The sequence below is a fragment of the Bos grunniens genome, chromosome 6 (genome assembly GCF_055505025.1).
Source record: "Bos grunniens cultivar Pamir isolate PY7600 chromosome 6, Bosgru_T2T1.0, whole genome shotgun sequence".
NCBI classification, from domain to species: domain Eukaryota; kingdom Metazoa; phylum Chordata; class Mammalia; order Artiodactyla; family Bovidae; genus Bos; species Bos grunniens.
Window position 1 is genome coordinate 16896182 of NC_141170.1, and position 12988 is coordinate 16909169.

General features: G+C 36.8%; 1 protein-coding gene across 7 annotated transcripts in view; it reads right to left on the minus strand.

Moving 5' to 3' along the window:
* Positions 1 to 12988, minus strand: part of ARHGAP24 (Rho GTPase activating protein 24) — a 614546-nt gene that overhangs the window by 68964 nt on the left and 532594 nt on the right. For all 7 annotated transcript variants that reach the window (XM_086404970.1, XM_086404972.1, XM_086404971.1 and 4 more), the window contains one exon: positions 3016 to 3138. In XM_086404970.1, coding sequence (XP_086261096.1) covers positions 3016 to 3138 — 123 coding nt within the window. The remainder of the gene's footprint in view (positions 1 to 3015; positions 3139 to 12988) is intronic.

Here is a 12988-nt window from a genome sequence, read left to right on the forward strand (position 1 = left end):
GCAAAATCAGATTTATGATCTGGAAATACTTCCTCCCATTCTATGGGTTGTCTTTTCACTTACTTGATGGCATTAATTCAGATTTTTTTGAAGGACTCAACTATACTTATTCTACTTATCACACTTTTAAACACTCTTTGTTTTTTATGTACTGAATAATATACTATCAATAAAACAGGGACGTGTAATTGTGGGCTTCCCAGGGGGTGCTGGTGGCAAAGAACGTGCTTGCCAATGCAGGAGACATAAGAGACGCTAGTTTGATTCCTGGGTTGGGAAGATCCCCTGGGGGAGGGCATGGCAATCCACTCTGGTATTCTTGCCTAGAGAGTTCCATGGACAGCGGAACCTGGTGGGCTACAGTCCATAGGGTCACAGAGAGTCAGACATGATTGCAGAGACTTAGCACACGGTCCCACAGTGAAAGTAACAGGTCACACTATTGTGTAATAAAGCAGGAAGCTCACTAGTCAGAAGACACAAGGTTTCTTCCTACTTATATTACTCATGATATGACACCTGAAAGTCATTCTTTCTCACTGGGTCTTAATGACCTAATCTACAAAATGTGAGGTTGAACTAATGGAGTGATTTTAAAATATTCTTAATCAGTGAAAAACTCAACTTATTTTCAAGGAAGTACTAAATAGAACTCCTAGGATAAAGGAATTCTCAGTCACATAAATTTATTGTTTATTGCCCAAATTTATAATATTTCTTTAAAAATCAATCAGTAAGTATAGAGGAGCCATATTAATACAAACACTTGAAACAAGATTTTTGGTGACATTTGCAACCTTCTATCGGGATCAGCATCAGTTTGGTTCTGCATTCTGTAATAACTTTAGAAAATTCTGACTTTAAGATGAGTCACAAAAGATTTCTTGCAAACTGAATGAGTAAGAGCTTGGTGTGCAATCTCTTAACACTCTTCAATTAAACAAAGAGGGCAAGAGAAGATTTATTCTTCAGACTATTGTTTCTATTCTAAGTGCTCTATGTTAAAATAGATCTCTTTAAAAGTAAATTTGAATCAAGCATTTGCAAAATTTTTGAAGCATATCCCATAGGATAAAGAATGTAAACCAATCAACTACTAGAGTTCCAGGTTCATAAATTTGAAGATTAATACTTAAGAACCAAGATCATTTGTGATACCCCTGTGCTGACAGGACTTGTTGTGGCCACTGATCTGGTGAAGTAAACTGGATCTCATTCGTTTTCCTTAAGAAAAGGACAGATGGGAGAGGAGGAAAGGGAGAAAGTAACACACTTGATGGAAATAATCCCCCAACAAAAGTACCATTTTCTACAGATATTAAGAATCCTCCTGAACTCAGGAGCCCCCAAAATCTGATAATGGAAGGGAGAAGACGGTCTTTAGAAACAACACAAACTTTGAAAATACATATCATTAGTATTCCCCATAAATCCTTGACCCTGAAGGTAACAGCACATGTATCTCTCATGAATAATCATGAAGACCCCTCTGCTAAGGCACCGGGATGGAGTCTTAGCCCACCAGCCTCTTCAACATTTTGAAGTCACTTATTAGCCATTTTAGTATATGAATAGGGTGACCATACAAATTGCCATCCAAACTAGGACACCATGAGAGCGAGAGGTAGCACTGTCAATAATTAGCCTAGGACAACAGTTGTAAACCACACTGTTACCAGGCAAACTGGGATGAAAGGTCAACCTCTCCTTTTCCCACATCATTGTTGCTAAATGACCAACAATTTTCAGACATGTACCACCGCTTTTATAAAATATCAACACATCTTCCATGCAAGTTCACTATTTTTACTTTAACCTAACTTTTCAACTTTTTAAACTAAATTTTTGAAGTTATTTTAAAATATAATGAGGTCAGTCATTAAGAAGCATCTGATATGTTAAGGGAAAAACATTTCACGTCTGAATTCAGGGTGCTGACAATACACAAAAGAGAATATAAAATAAATACAAAAGTTGCAGTTGCTTTATTAAATATGCATTTGATTTATGCCATCTATTTTAACTACATCAACATAAAATAATTAGGTTTTACCGTCTTAGAAATACATGTTAGTTATAGATGAATATTTTGGGGTCCTTATTTATTTGGTTCCATTTACTGAATTTTCTCTTGAAATATGTTTTTCTGTTTATATCATTTTATTTTATAATACTTGACAGAAAATATGACATCTTTTATCTTTCCTTCCCTCTTTTAGCTCTGTTCATAGCACCATAAACCTTATTCTTCAAATATGTATTCTTTACACTGTATAAATAATATTTAAAAAAAAAAACACATTATCCAACCCAGAAATGCTTTCCTGATTTCAAAGATTTTTTTTTAACTCTGTTAATTAGCAGATTCTCATTTAATGCTTTGCTACTTCTGTTTGATACCACCGTGCATCTGGGAACTGAAATCTCATCCAAAACTAACAGTCAAAATGTTTTTTTGTCCTGTATCTACATGCAATTAACTAATCCACATTTATGGTATCAGGGTCATATATATTGTTAGTACAATATAAAAAGGAACAATCTAAAATAAAAGAAAAATATTATATCTTTTTATAATTCAAAGTATTCATGAAAGAAATTTGGTTACTAATGATATTTGATCCAAATTCCCAGGTGGTGCTGGTGGTAGAGAACCTGCCTGCCAATGCAGAAGACATGAGACATGGGTTCGATCCCTGGGTTGGGATGATCCCCTGGAGTAGGAAATGGCACCCCCACTCCAATATTCTTGCCCGGAATATCCCATGGACAGAGGAACCTGGTGGACTACAGTCCATGGGGTTGCAAAAGAGTCGGACACCATTGAAGCTACTCAGCACACAGGCAGCATCTAGAAGTTACTTAGATATGTGTCTAAAAATAAATCAGTAGTCTACTACTTACTTTAACATTCATTCATGTGAAAATAGGAGTTGATAGTGACACTGGCTTGGGGAAAGGATGAACAGGTTTGGCCAACCTTCCTGTTTTTCCATGATTTTAAAATCTGCTCACCTCCTCCAAACGGTCCCCAGATGACTCGGCGGATGGACTTGACCCAGTCTTCCATATCATTCTGGGTGCTCGCCATAAGGAGATAGCTCTCATGATTGGCTGTCATTCGATCTCGATCGCCTCCTGTAAAAAGACAGGAGCAGTTACACATGAGTGTGTGCTCAGCCAAGTTTCCTCATCAGCTGCCTCCGATGAATCCCTGAAACATAAACTGTACCTAATGCAGCTAGCACTAGGTTCTACCCAATGAATTGAAAATATTTACCATGGTTTCAGCATGGGGGAAAAAAAAGAATCTGCTTAAAAGGGAAAGGCTCTTATGTTTCCAAGAGAAAGCCAGCAAACAAATGTCATTCCCCAAACAAAGCCTAGCTTTTTGTCCTAGCAACAGCCCATAGGCCTGCATTAACTCATAATCCAGTCTATTCACACTGCACTGCTGAATAAGGAAAAATAGCAATAGCAAAATGAAAGATGGAGAAGTGGTCCACAGAGCCTGAGCTTTCATTCCAAGCAAGAACTGAATGGTCTGCCTTTGCTCGGCATACACAGGGAGGCCACCAGGACATCATGGTTGAGAACAAGAGTCCAGGAGAGGGAAAGAGCCACATGTGAAAATCTGACCCAGAGGTTTCGCCTCTATTTTACTGTGCTGGAAAGGGGAGCCTCTTCTCCTTGATCACACTTTCAGGGGAACAGACAAAAGACGACAGAAGCCTGGCCAGTCACAACGGCCAAATCAACATCCCAAATGGCCCTCCCACCTAAGAGTGAGCTTTAGGAAACCTCAGCAGTTAACTCCTTGCTTGTTTTTGTTCAGGTGCTAAGTTGTATCTGACTCTTTGCAATCCCATGAACTGCAGCATGTCAGGCTTTCCTGTCCTTCAATATCTCCCGGAGTTTGCTCAAACTCATGTCCACTGAGTTGGTGATGCCCTTCAACCATCTCATCCTCTTCGCCCCCTTCTCTTTCTGCCTTCAATCTTTCCCAGCATTAGGGTTTTTCAGTGACTTGGCTCTTTGCATCATGTGGCCAAAGAAAAGCTTTAGCTTCAGCATCAGTCCTTCCAATGACTATTCAGGGTTGCTTTCCTTTAGGATTGACTGGTTTGATCTCCTTGCTGTCCAAGGGACCCTCAAGAGTCTTCTCCAAACCACAGTTCAAAAGCATCAATTCTTTGGCTCTCAGCCTTCTTTATGGTCCAATTCTCACATCCATACATAACTGCTTGTTGGTTTCTCTTATTTCCTCCTCCCCCTCCCGGAAAGACTACACATACACTTTGAAACCTGTATAATCTCTGAAATCAATCTTGAAATGCTAGTGGTCTCTGAAACATTTTTATGCTTAAAGGAGTATTTCTGAAAACAAGTATCTGAGACTGAACTGCTTCACTCTCTTTACTCATGACTAGCATTGTTCACAGAAGGAATAATTAAGAAATTGGATCACTAAATACTTAATTCTGAATTCTGATAATATGTCAGTATTATTTGATTTCTAAGGTGGTCAAACTATCTATGCACAATTTAATTTTCATGAAGTGCTGGAAAGGTGTAGCCTTGGTTTGGATGCATTCATACCCAGTGTTTTATTTGTTTGAGACATTGTTGTCATTTGTTTGTAAGTGATCAGAGCAGATACCAACTGTTTTAATTCACAGCCCTTTAGTTCTGAGAGCTGGCTATCACACGTTGCAATTGAAGGAGCTCAAAAACAGCTCCTTTATGAGAAGCTTGAGGCTCCAATTTACAAGTCCCACCACTCCTTATTCTTGCACATCCAGCCTCATTTGCAAAGCTCCAAAAACTCTAGAATTTGAGTTTGTGTTCTCTGAATTTTATACAAATGTCCTAGGTTGGAAATATGACGTTTCTAGCATGATGCAAGTTAACAGAACAGGTGAGAGGTTAGAGAAATGAAATAACTTTAAGCCAATCAGTAGAAATGCCAGCATTGGTGTTTTACATTTCAATACAATTGAATTAGGGGGTGGGGAGGGTGAGGGACAACATCCAATCAATTTCCTAAAGTTTATAAATCTCTTGAATAAACAAGAGGAGCCTTTTCACTTTGAAGAGAACAGCTCACTATTAGGGAAACAATGACCCTCTTACACTTCTAGGTCTATCCTAGGTCAATCCTCATACTTGTATCTGAAATAGTATAGGTTCAGAATATCAGAGAAAACCCTGCTGAAACCGCAGTTATATTTTCTATTAGCAGTGTATCTTCTGGGAAATCACATAACTTCTGGAAACTCAGTATTTTTAGTCATGCTTTAGAAATAATAGTCTCTAATAAATTTTTTGTGAAAATCCAATGAAACGAAGTTAAAATACTAGTACTGTTAGGCTGAAAGAGAAATTCTGAAAATATTCATTCATTCTAATTTAACTGCCTCCTGTATCTACAAATGCAAAAAGGACATAGTACATCTAATCTGACCTCAGAGATATACACGTCGAGTATGCTACTAAGGGCTTAGGAACAATTAGTCAGTAATACACATACACAGGAGGAGGCTTTTTTTTTTTTTTTTTTTAGAAGGCCGTCTTTCTTTGATACATAACACTGCACATTAAAATTGTATACTGTACATGTAGGAAAATTTGCTAAGTCACTTCAGTCGTGCCTGACTCTCTGTGACCCCATGGACTGTAGCCCGCCAGGCTCCTCTGTCCATGAGCTTCTCCAAGCAAGAATACTGGAGTTGGTTGTCAAGCCCTTCTCTAGGGGATCTTCCCTGTAGGAAAATCTACCACACATTAATATGCATATGCATGACTGTGTGACGTAGCAGAAAGAACTAAATGACAAAAGAAAAAGATGCTTCATTTGGCATGGCATAGTACTAAAACTTTATTCTGTATCTGATCCACTCATAAAAAACATTACCATTTTGAAATCAAAATATTTTAATTATTGTCTTTGCCTGGAGGATGCTTAGCAATTCAGACAGCAATATCCTGCTGTGTCACGCCCAACCCTGGCAGAGACAGGCCTAATAATGAAAGTGAGCGACAGCCACTGGAGTGTTTCTGCCTGAAAACAGGGGGAAAAAAAGAGAATGATAAGCACTACAGGCCATTATCCCCTGACTTTTCATTTGATTCTCTATCTCTGCCAACGATGTTGTGTGTCTGACCCTGAATCTCATTTTGACTGTCAATCACAAATATAAAATCCCACCTGTGAATTTCACCCATGGATATAGATCTCGATTCTTCAGTTGAATTAGCAGAAGAAGGGGAAGAAGATTTAGAAAGACTTTTCTCTATGGGTCTCAGTGGAAATAAAAGACTCATTGCTAAGAATGTGATTAAAACAATTGGAGACATTTATATAGATATGAACTAAATTCTCTGCACTAAAGGTATGTAATTTCTAACTGGAGAAGCCATCTGTTCCTAATTCATGATCCTTCAGTTCTGAGAGTACGGTATTCTGAGAGTACACAGTTCTGGTATGGTGCCTTGCAATTGCAGGGACTCAAAGACAATTTATTAAATGTATGATTTGATAAATGAATAAGCTCAATGTTGACTTTCAAGGATTTGGATCAAGTTTCACTCTTAATGTTCCATTTAACTATTTAACCTAAAATTCTTTCAAAAGGTAAAATTTTAAACTGTATCCTTAAGTAACTATCACCAGAGTAATAGTAGCCTACCAGGCTCCTCTGTCCATGGGATTTTCCGGGCAAGAGTACTGGAGTGGGGTGCCATTGCCTTCTCCAGATAGTATTATAGTCATCTTCAATCCATGTATATGTGTATATATGGATATATATTATAATATAACCAGTATATATTTTCCATTTGTAAACTCTGCTTGAACATGAATATCTATACAGTGCTATTTTTATTTTTTAAAACTACCTTTTAGATATTAACTTGGATTGGTAGCAATGCTTTGGTGCTAGTGTTAACACTTCAAGCATTTGATTTTAAATTAACCAAGTAGGTCACATAATTCAATTTTACTTGTTTATATGTAATTGAAAGTATGCATACATTTCATTGGGATCTTCTGTATATTTGCATTTAATATGAAGTTTTTCCTTCCCCAAAATAAAATAATTGGCATGATTAACTTTTGCAAAAATTAAAAAGTAGATTAAGAAAAAGCTTAATGTAAAATTCAAGTGTATGTGTGTGTGTGTGTGTGTGTGTGTGTGAGTCGCTTAGTCGTGTCCAACTCTTTGTGACCCCATGGACTATAGCACATCAGACTCCTCTGGGATTTTTTCCAGGCAAGAATACTGGAGTGGGCTGCCAATTCCTTCTCCAATGGATCTTTACTACCCAGAGATAGAACCCACATCTCCTATGTCTCTTGTATTACAGGTGGATTCTTTACTTAACCCTGAGCCATGGGGGAAGGCCAAAGTAGATGTACAGTTATTCAATAAATAAATACAAATATTTACTACATGGAAACTTCAACCCCTCTTATATGACAAAATAATAATTTAAAAGATAATACTTTTGATGAAAACCTCTGCAAAGATTTTAAATATTTAAGAGAAATATTGGGAATGGTATACTGAGATATATATGCTCACTGTTGATGGGAATATGGATAATATTCCTTATGATGAAATCACTAAAATTAAGATTTTGAAGAATATTTATTAATATGAACCTTTAATACACAAGAGAATGTACAAATTATATAGATACACATATGATATCTCTATTTTCAATAGATAGAAAGCCAGATAAATAAGATACTAGATTGAAACACACGATAATTTTAATGATGATTATCTGTGAATGCTAGGATTGGAAAATTTTTGCTCTCTTTTGGTGCTTTTCTGTATTTTCCAGATGTTCAGCTACGTATTATTTTATCATCAGAAAGAAATTATTGCAAAGAAGAAATGATAAGAATTGTATGCTCATGAAAGCATTAATCAGCAAAAATCCCAGGTGAGCTGGAAGGTAATTATGACTAACTTCATTCAGTGCTGCTTAAAATGGTTCAATTTTGAACTTTCAGAATTCTCAGTAGGTTATTTACCTGTAACCTCTTTCCTCTTTCCCAAAATACATCCTTGAGTACATTCCCAAGAGAGGATTTGGGACAGCAGACCAGCATTGCTCAAAGTACAGGCTGTATCATGTAACTAGGACTTTCTCAGTAAAATAGGCTGCTACCTTTCTTAAAGACAATATTTAAAGAAATATTTCGCTGAATTTATTGTGTGGAAATTTCCAAAAGCAGTCACCAAAGTAGGTTATTATCCCTTGGAGAATTAACTGTAAATTGTTAAAATTATGAACTTAAAAGCAAAATGATCAGAAGTGAAATATTATATGTGTATCAGCTCAAGTAAACAAACTTTTAAAGATACACAGTGAACTACTTGTTTGTGTTTAAACTTTAAAACAACTTGCTCATGGGAAACATTTGGGTTCAGTTTCCAGGCAGAGTTTATGGTACAGACCTGAGGACATTTCAGTGAACACCTCTGATACTGTTAATAATTTCAAGGGCAAAATGTTTCCTCATTCCCAATTACAGATCAGTTCAGACTGAGACCTAGTTACTACCAATTTAATTAGAGCTTACAGAAAATATTTAAGTGTTTCAAGCAGGGTTATTAATTTCTACACATATGACTCCAAGGTCTTAATTTTTTAAGCATTATTTTCTTCAACACTTAGTCTGAGTCTTCAGTAGTAGAACTTTAATGATAAATTGCAAGATAAAAAGCAAATTATGAAGCACATCAGTGGAAAGTTACTGAAATAGAAAAACATTTCTTCCCTTTTATGGAGAATGACATTTGGAAAACAACCAGTGTCCTGTGAACTACAAGCAACAAATTGTAGGTTTCTATGGATATAGTCATCTCAATAAACAACAACAAAAAAATAATAAAATAGCATGTAATTTACAAAATAAGGCCAGAAAACAAATTGACCTCACATTCAATATCCTTTTCATTTTTTCATGTGTACTATAGAGACATTGTTCTCTGAAAATTAAGAGTTTTGGTATGCTTTACTAATCATAATTTTTACAAGTATTTTTTCCTCCAAGGTTAATTTCAAAAATATCAGAGTGGCAAAATTTCAATGCATTTTGTCAACAGAAACTTTGCATTAATCTTTAATGAGATTTTAAAAATTTTAATACTCTTAAACAAGAAAATGAGAATTAATTAAAGGCCGAAGGCTGTACCATCACTCTGTAGTCTGCTGTCAGGACACGGCAAACACATTACTAAATGTCTTACATTACAATATAATTAATGTGACATTTTAATTTCATGACTACTTTATAATACTGTTTTACATACTTCTTATACTCCTTACTAGATCATATTCTCTTTGGAAGAAGGAATCATCCTATCATATATAGCTACATTATGTGTAAGCTGAAAACAGCTGTAAACGCACATTTATTAACCAACTATGATTGGTACTTATTATTTATGGTACATTTCTAAAATTTTCTAATAATACTTATAAATGATTTATTTTGAGAGTCTGTCTATACTTGGCTAGTTGCTGTTGTTCAGTCACAAAGTCATGTCCGACTTTTTGCAGCCCTACAGACTGCAGCACACCAAGCCGCCCTGTCCTTCACTATCTCCTGGAATTTGCTCAAATTCATGTTCATTGAGTCTGTGATATCTAACCATCTCATCCTCTGTCATACCCTTTTCCTTTTTGCCTTCAATTTTTCCCAGCTTTAAGGTCTTTCCCAGTGAGTTGGCTCTTTGCATCAGGTGGCCAAAGTATTGGAGATTCAGCTTCAGCATCAGTCCTTCCAGTGAATATTCAGGGTTGATTTTCCTTAGGATTGACTGGTTTGATCTCCTTGCTGTGCAAAGGACTCTCAAGTGTCTCTCTTCAGCATATTTCTAAAGTATCAATTCTTCAGCACTCAGCCTTCTTTATGGTCCAACTCTCACAGCCATCCATGACTACTGGAAAAAACATAGCTTTGACTAGATGGACCTTTGTCAGTAAGGTGATGCCTCTGCTTTTTAATATGCTGTCTAGGTTTGTCATAGTTTTCCTTCCAAGGAGCAAGCGTCTTTAATTTCATGGCTGCAGTCACCATCTGCAGTGACTTTGGAGCCCAAGAAAATAAAATTTGTCATCGCTGCCACTTTTCCCCCTTTCGTTTGCTGTGAGGTGATGGGACCAGATGCCATGGTCCTAGTTTTGTTTTCTTTTTAAATGTTGAGTTTTAACTCAGCTGTTTCACTCTCCTCTTTCACCTTCATCAAGAGGCTCTTTAGTTCCTTTTTGCTTTCTGTCATTAGGGTGGTATCATCTATATATCTGAGGTTATCGATATCTCTCCCTGCAATCTTGATTCCAGTTTGTGATTCATCCAGCCTGGCATTTTGCATGATGTACTCTGCATATAAGTTAAATAAGCAGGGTGACAATATACAGCCTTGATGTACTCCTTTCCCAATTTGGAACCAGTTTGTTGTTCCATGTCTGGTTCTAGCTATTGCTTCTTGACCTGCATGCAGGTTTCTCAGGAGGCAGGTAAGTTGGTCTGCTATTCCCATTTCTTTAAGAATTTTCCACATTTTGTTGTGTGGATACATAGTTAAAGGCTTTAGCATAGTCAATGAAGCAGAAATAGCTATTTTCCTGAAATTCCCTTGCTTTCTCTATGATCCAACGGATGTTGCAGTTTGATTTCTAATTCCTCTGCCTTTCACAAATCCAAAGGGTACATCTGGGAGTTCTTGGTTCAAGTACTGTTGAAGCCAAGTTTGAAAGATTTTGAGCGTAACCTTACTTGCATGTAAAATGAGTGCAATTGTCCAGTAGTCTGAAATTCTGTGACATTGCCCTTCTTTGGGATTGGAATGAAAACTGACCTTTTCCAGTACTATGGCCACTGCTGGGTTTTCCAAATTTGCTGACATATTGAATACAACACTTTAACAGCATCGTCTTTTAGGATTTTAAATAACTAGCCTGGAATTCCATCACCTGCTAGCTTTGTTTGTAGTAATGTTTCCTAAGGCCTACTTGACTTCACACTCCAGGATGTTTGGCTCTAGGTGAATGATCACACCATCATTATCCGGCTACAGATACAGAAAGCATTGACCTAAAAATTCTATACCGTACAAATGATTTCTGATGATCTTTCTACAGGCTTCACTCTAAGAAATGTCCAAATATGTGACTATCAGAGCAAAAGTGATGCCTGGATCAAATTGCAAGGACAGATATGTGCTTATGAAGAAGTACTGAAAAGTGGTTAAGAGTTAAGACAGAGAAGCCAGATTCAAGTTCAAATTACTCACTGACTAGCTATGAGATCCCTCAGCTTTAACTGAGGGTGATGAGTACCTGCTTCTTAGCATTATTGTGAATTAATCGGATAAGTAATACCACAAAATATGTTGTATAGTGCTTGGGACATAGAATACCCTGCTGTTGTAACTGCCATGTATCATTGCATGCCTGCTTAGTCATGTTTGATTCTTTGTGACCCTATGGACTGTAGCCTGCTAGACTCCTCTATCCATGGGACTTCCCAGCAAGAATACTGGAGTGGTTGCCATTTCCTTCTCCAGGGGATCTTCCATGATCCAGGATTTGAACCTGCATCTCCTGTGTCTCTTGCACTGGCCGGCAGATTCTTTACCAACTGCACTAGCTGGGAAGCCCCACTGCCATGTAAAATTCAAACATAAAGTTTTTTGATAATTAATTAAATATTTATAATTTGAATCTTTAAAATGCAGGAAAGTAGCTTACTTTTGAAAAGTATACATATATTCTGACTAAAGCTATGTCAAAGCTATGGTTTTTCCAGTAGTCATGTACGGATGTGAGAGCTGGACAATAAAAAAGGCTGAGCACCGAAGAATTGATGCCTTAGTACTGTGGTGTTGGAGAAGACTCTTGAGAGTCCCTTGGACAGCAAAGAGATCAAATCAGTCCATCCTAAAGGAAATCAACCCTGAATATTCACTGGAAGGACTGATGCTGAAGCTGAAGCTCCAATACATTGGCCACCTGATGCGAAAACTGACTCATTGGAAAAGACCCTGAAGAGGGAAAGACTGAAGGCAGGAGAAGAAGGGGACAGCAGAGGATGAGATGGCTGGATGGCATCACCAACTCAGTGGACATGAGTTTGTGCAGACTCCGGGAGATGGTGAAGGACAGAGAAGCCTGGCATGCTGCAGTCCATGGGGTTGGAAAGAGTCAGGCATGACTGAGGGACTGAACAACAAAGCTTACTTTTGAAAAAAATTATATTTATATTTATATATATATATATATATTCCAACTATACTTAAGGAAAGTCCTTTTATAGGAAAGTAACCATTGATTTATCTTTTAAGGAAATGTTAATTTTCATATTGGTCATGTTTTAAAAGTACAATTGTGATACATTTTTTTCAAATGATTAATTAAAATTTTAAAACCTTAAATAGACACAGTTCATATTTCCTCTAATTTTCTACATTTCTTGGACTCATTCTTTAAAAAACCTACTATTTGTGCTGAGGATATTAACTATAAAAAGTGATACAATTTTTTACATTTTGGGTAGCTGTTTTCCAGATTGCACTGAGCAGTCAATAGAAGCCGAATTTAAATCCAACAATACGTTTTGACTCACTTCTGTCAAAGATTCAGGATCTAGTCACTTTCTTCACAGTATCTAATTAAATTATGCTGATGAAAACTGAGAATTTAAAGTAGAACATTTCTTTAGAAGAACCAAAATATGTAGACATTTGCCTTTTAATTTAGCTTGGCTTACTTTGGGAGATCAATGAATTAAAATCTTATCTGATTGACATAGAAGGCATGCAACACAACGAGAATAAATGACATGTATATTCGGATCAGAGTTACTCTGACAGTGGTGATACAGATGGAAGTTACAAATGAAAGCAAGTCCTGATGCAATAATCTACCAGTTGTAGCAAATGAAATGCCATTCACCGTTTAAAAAGCAAGG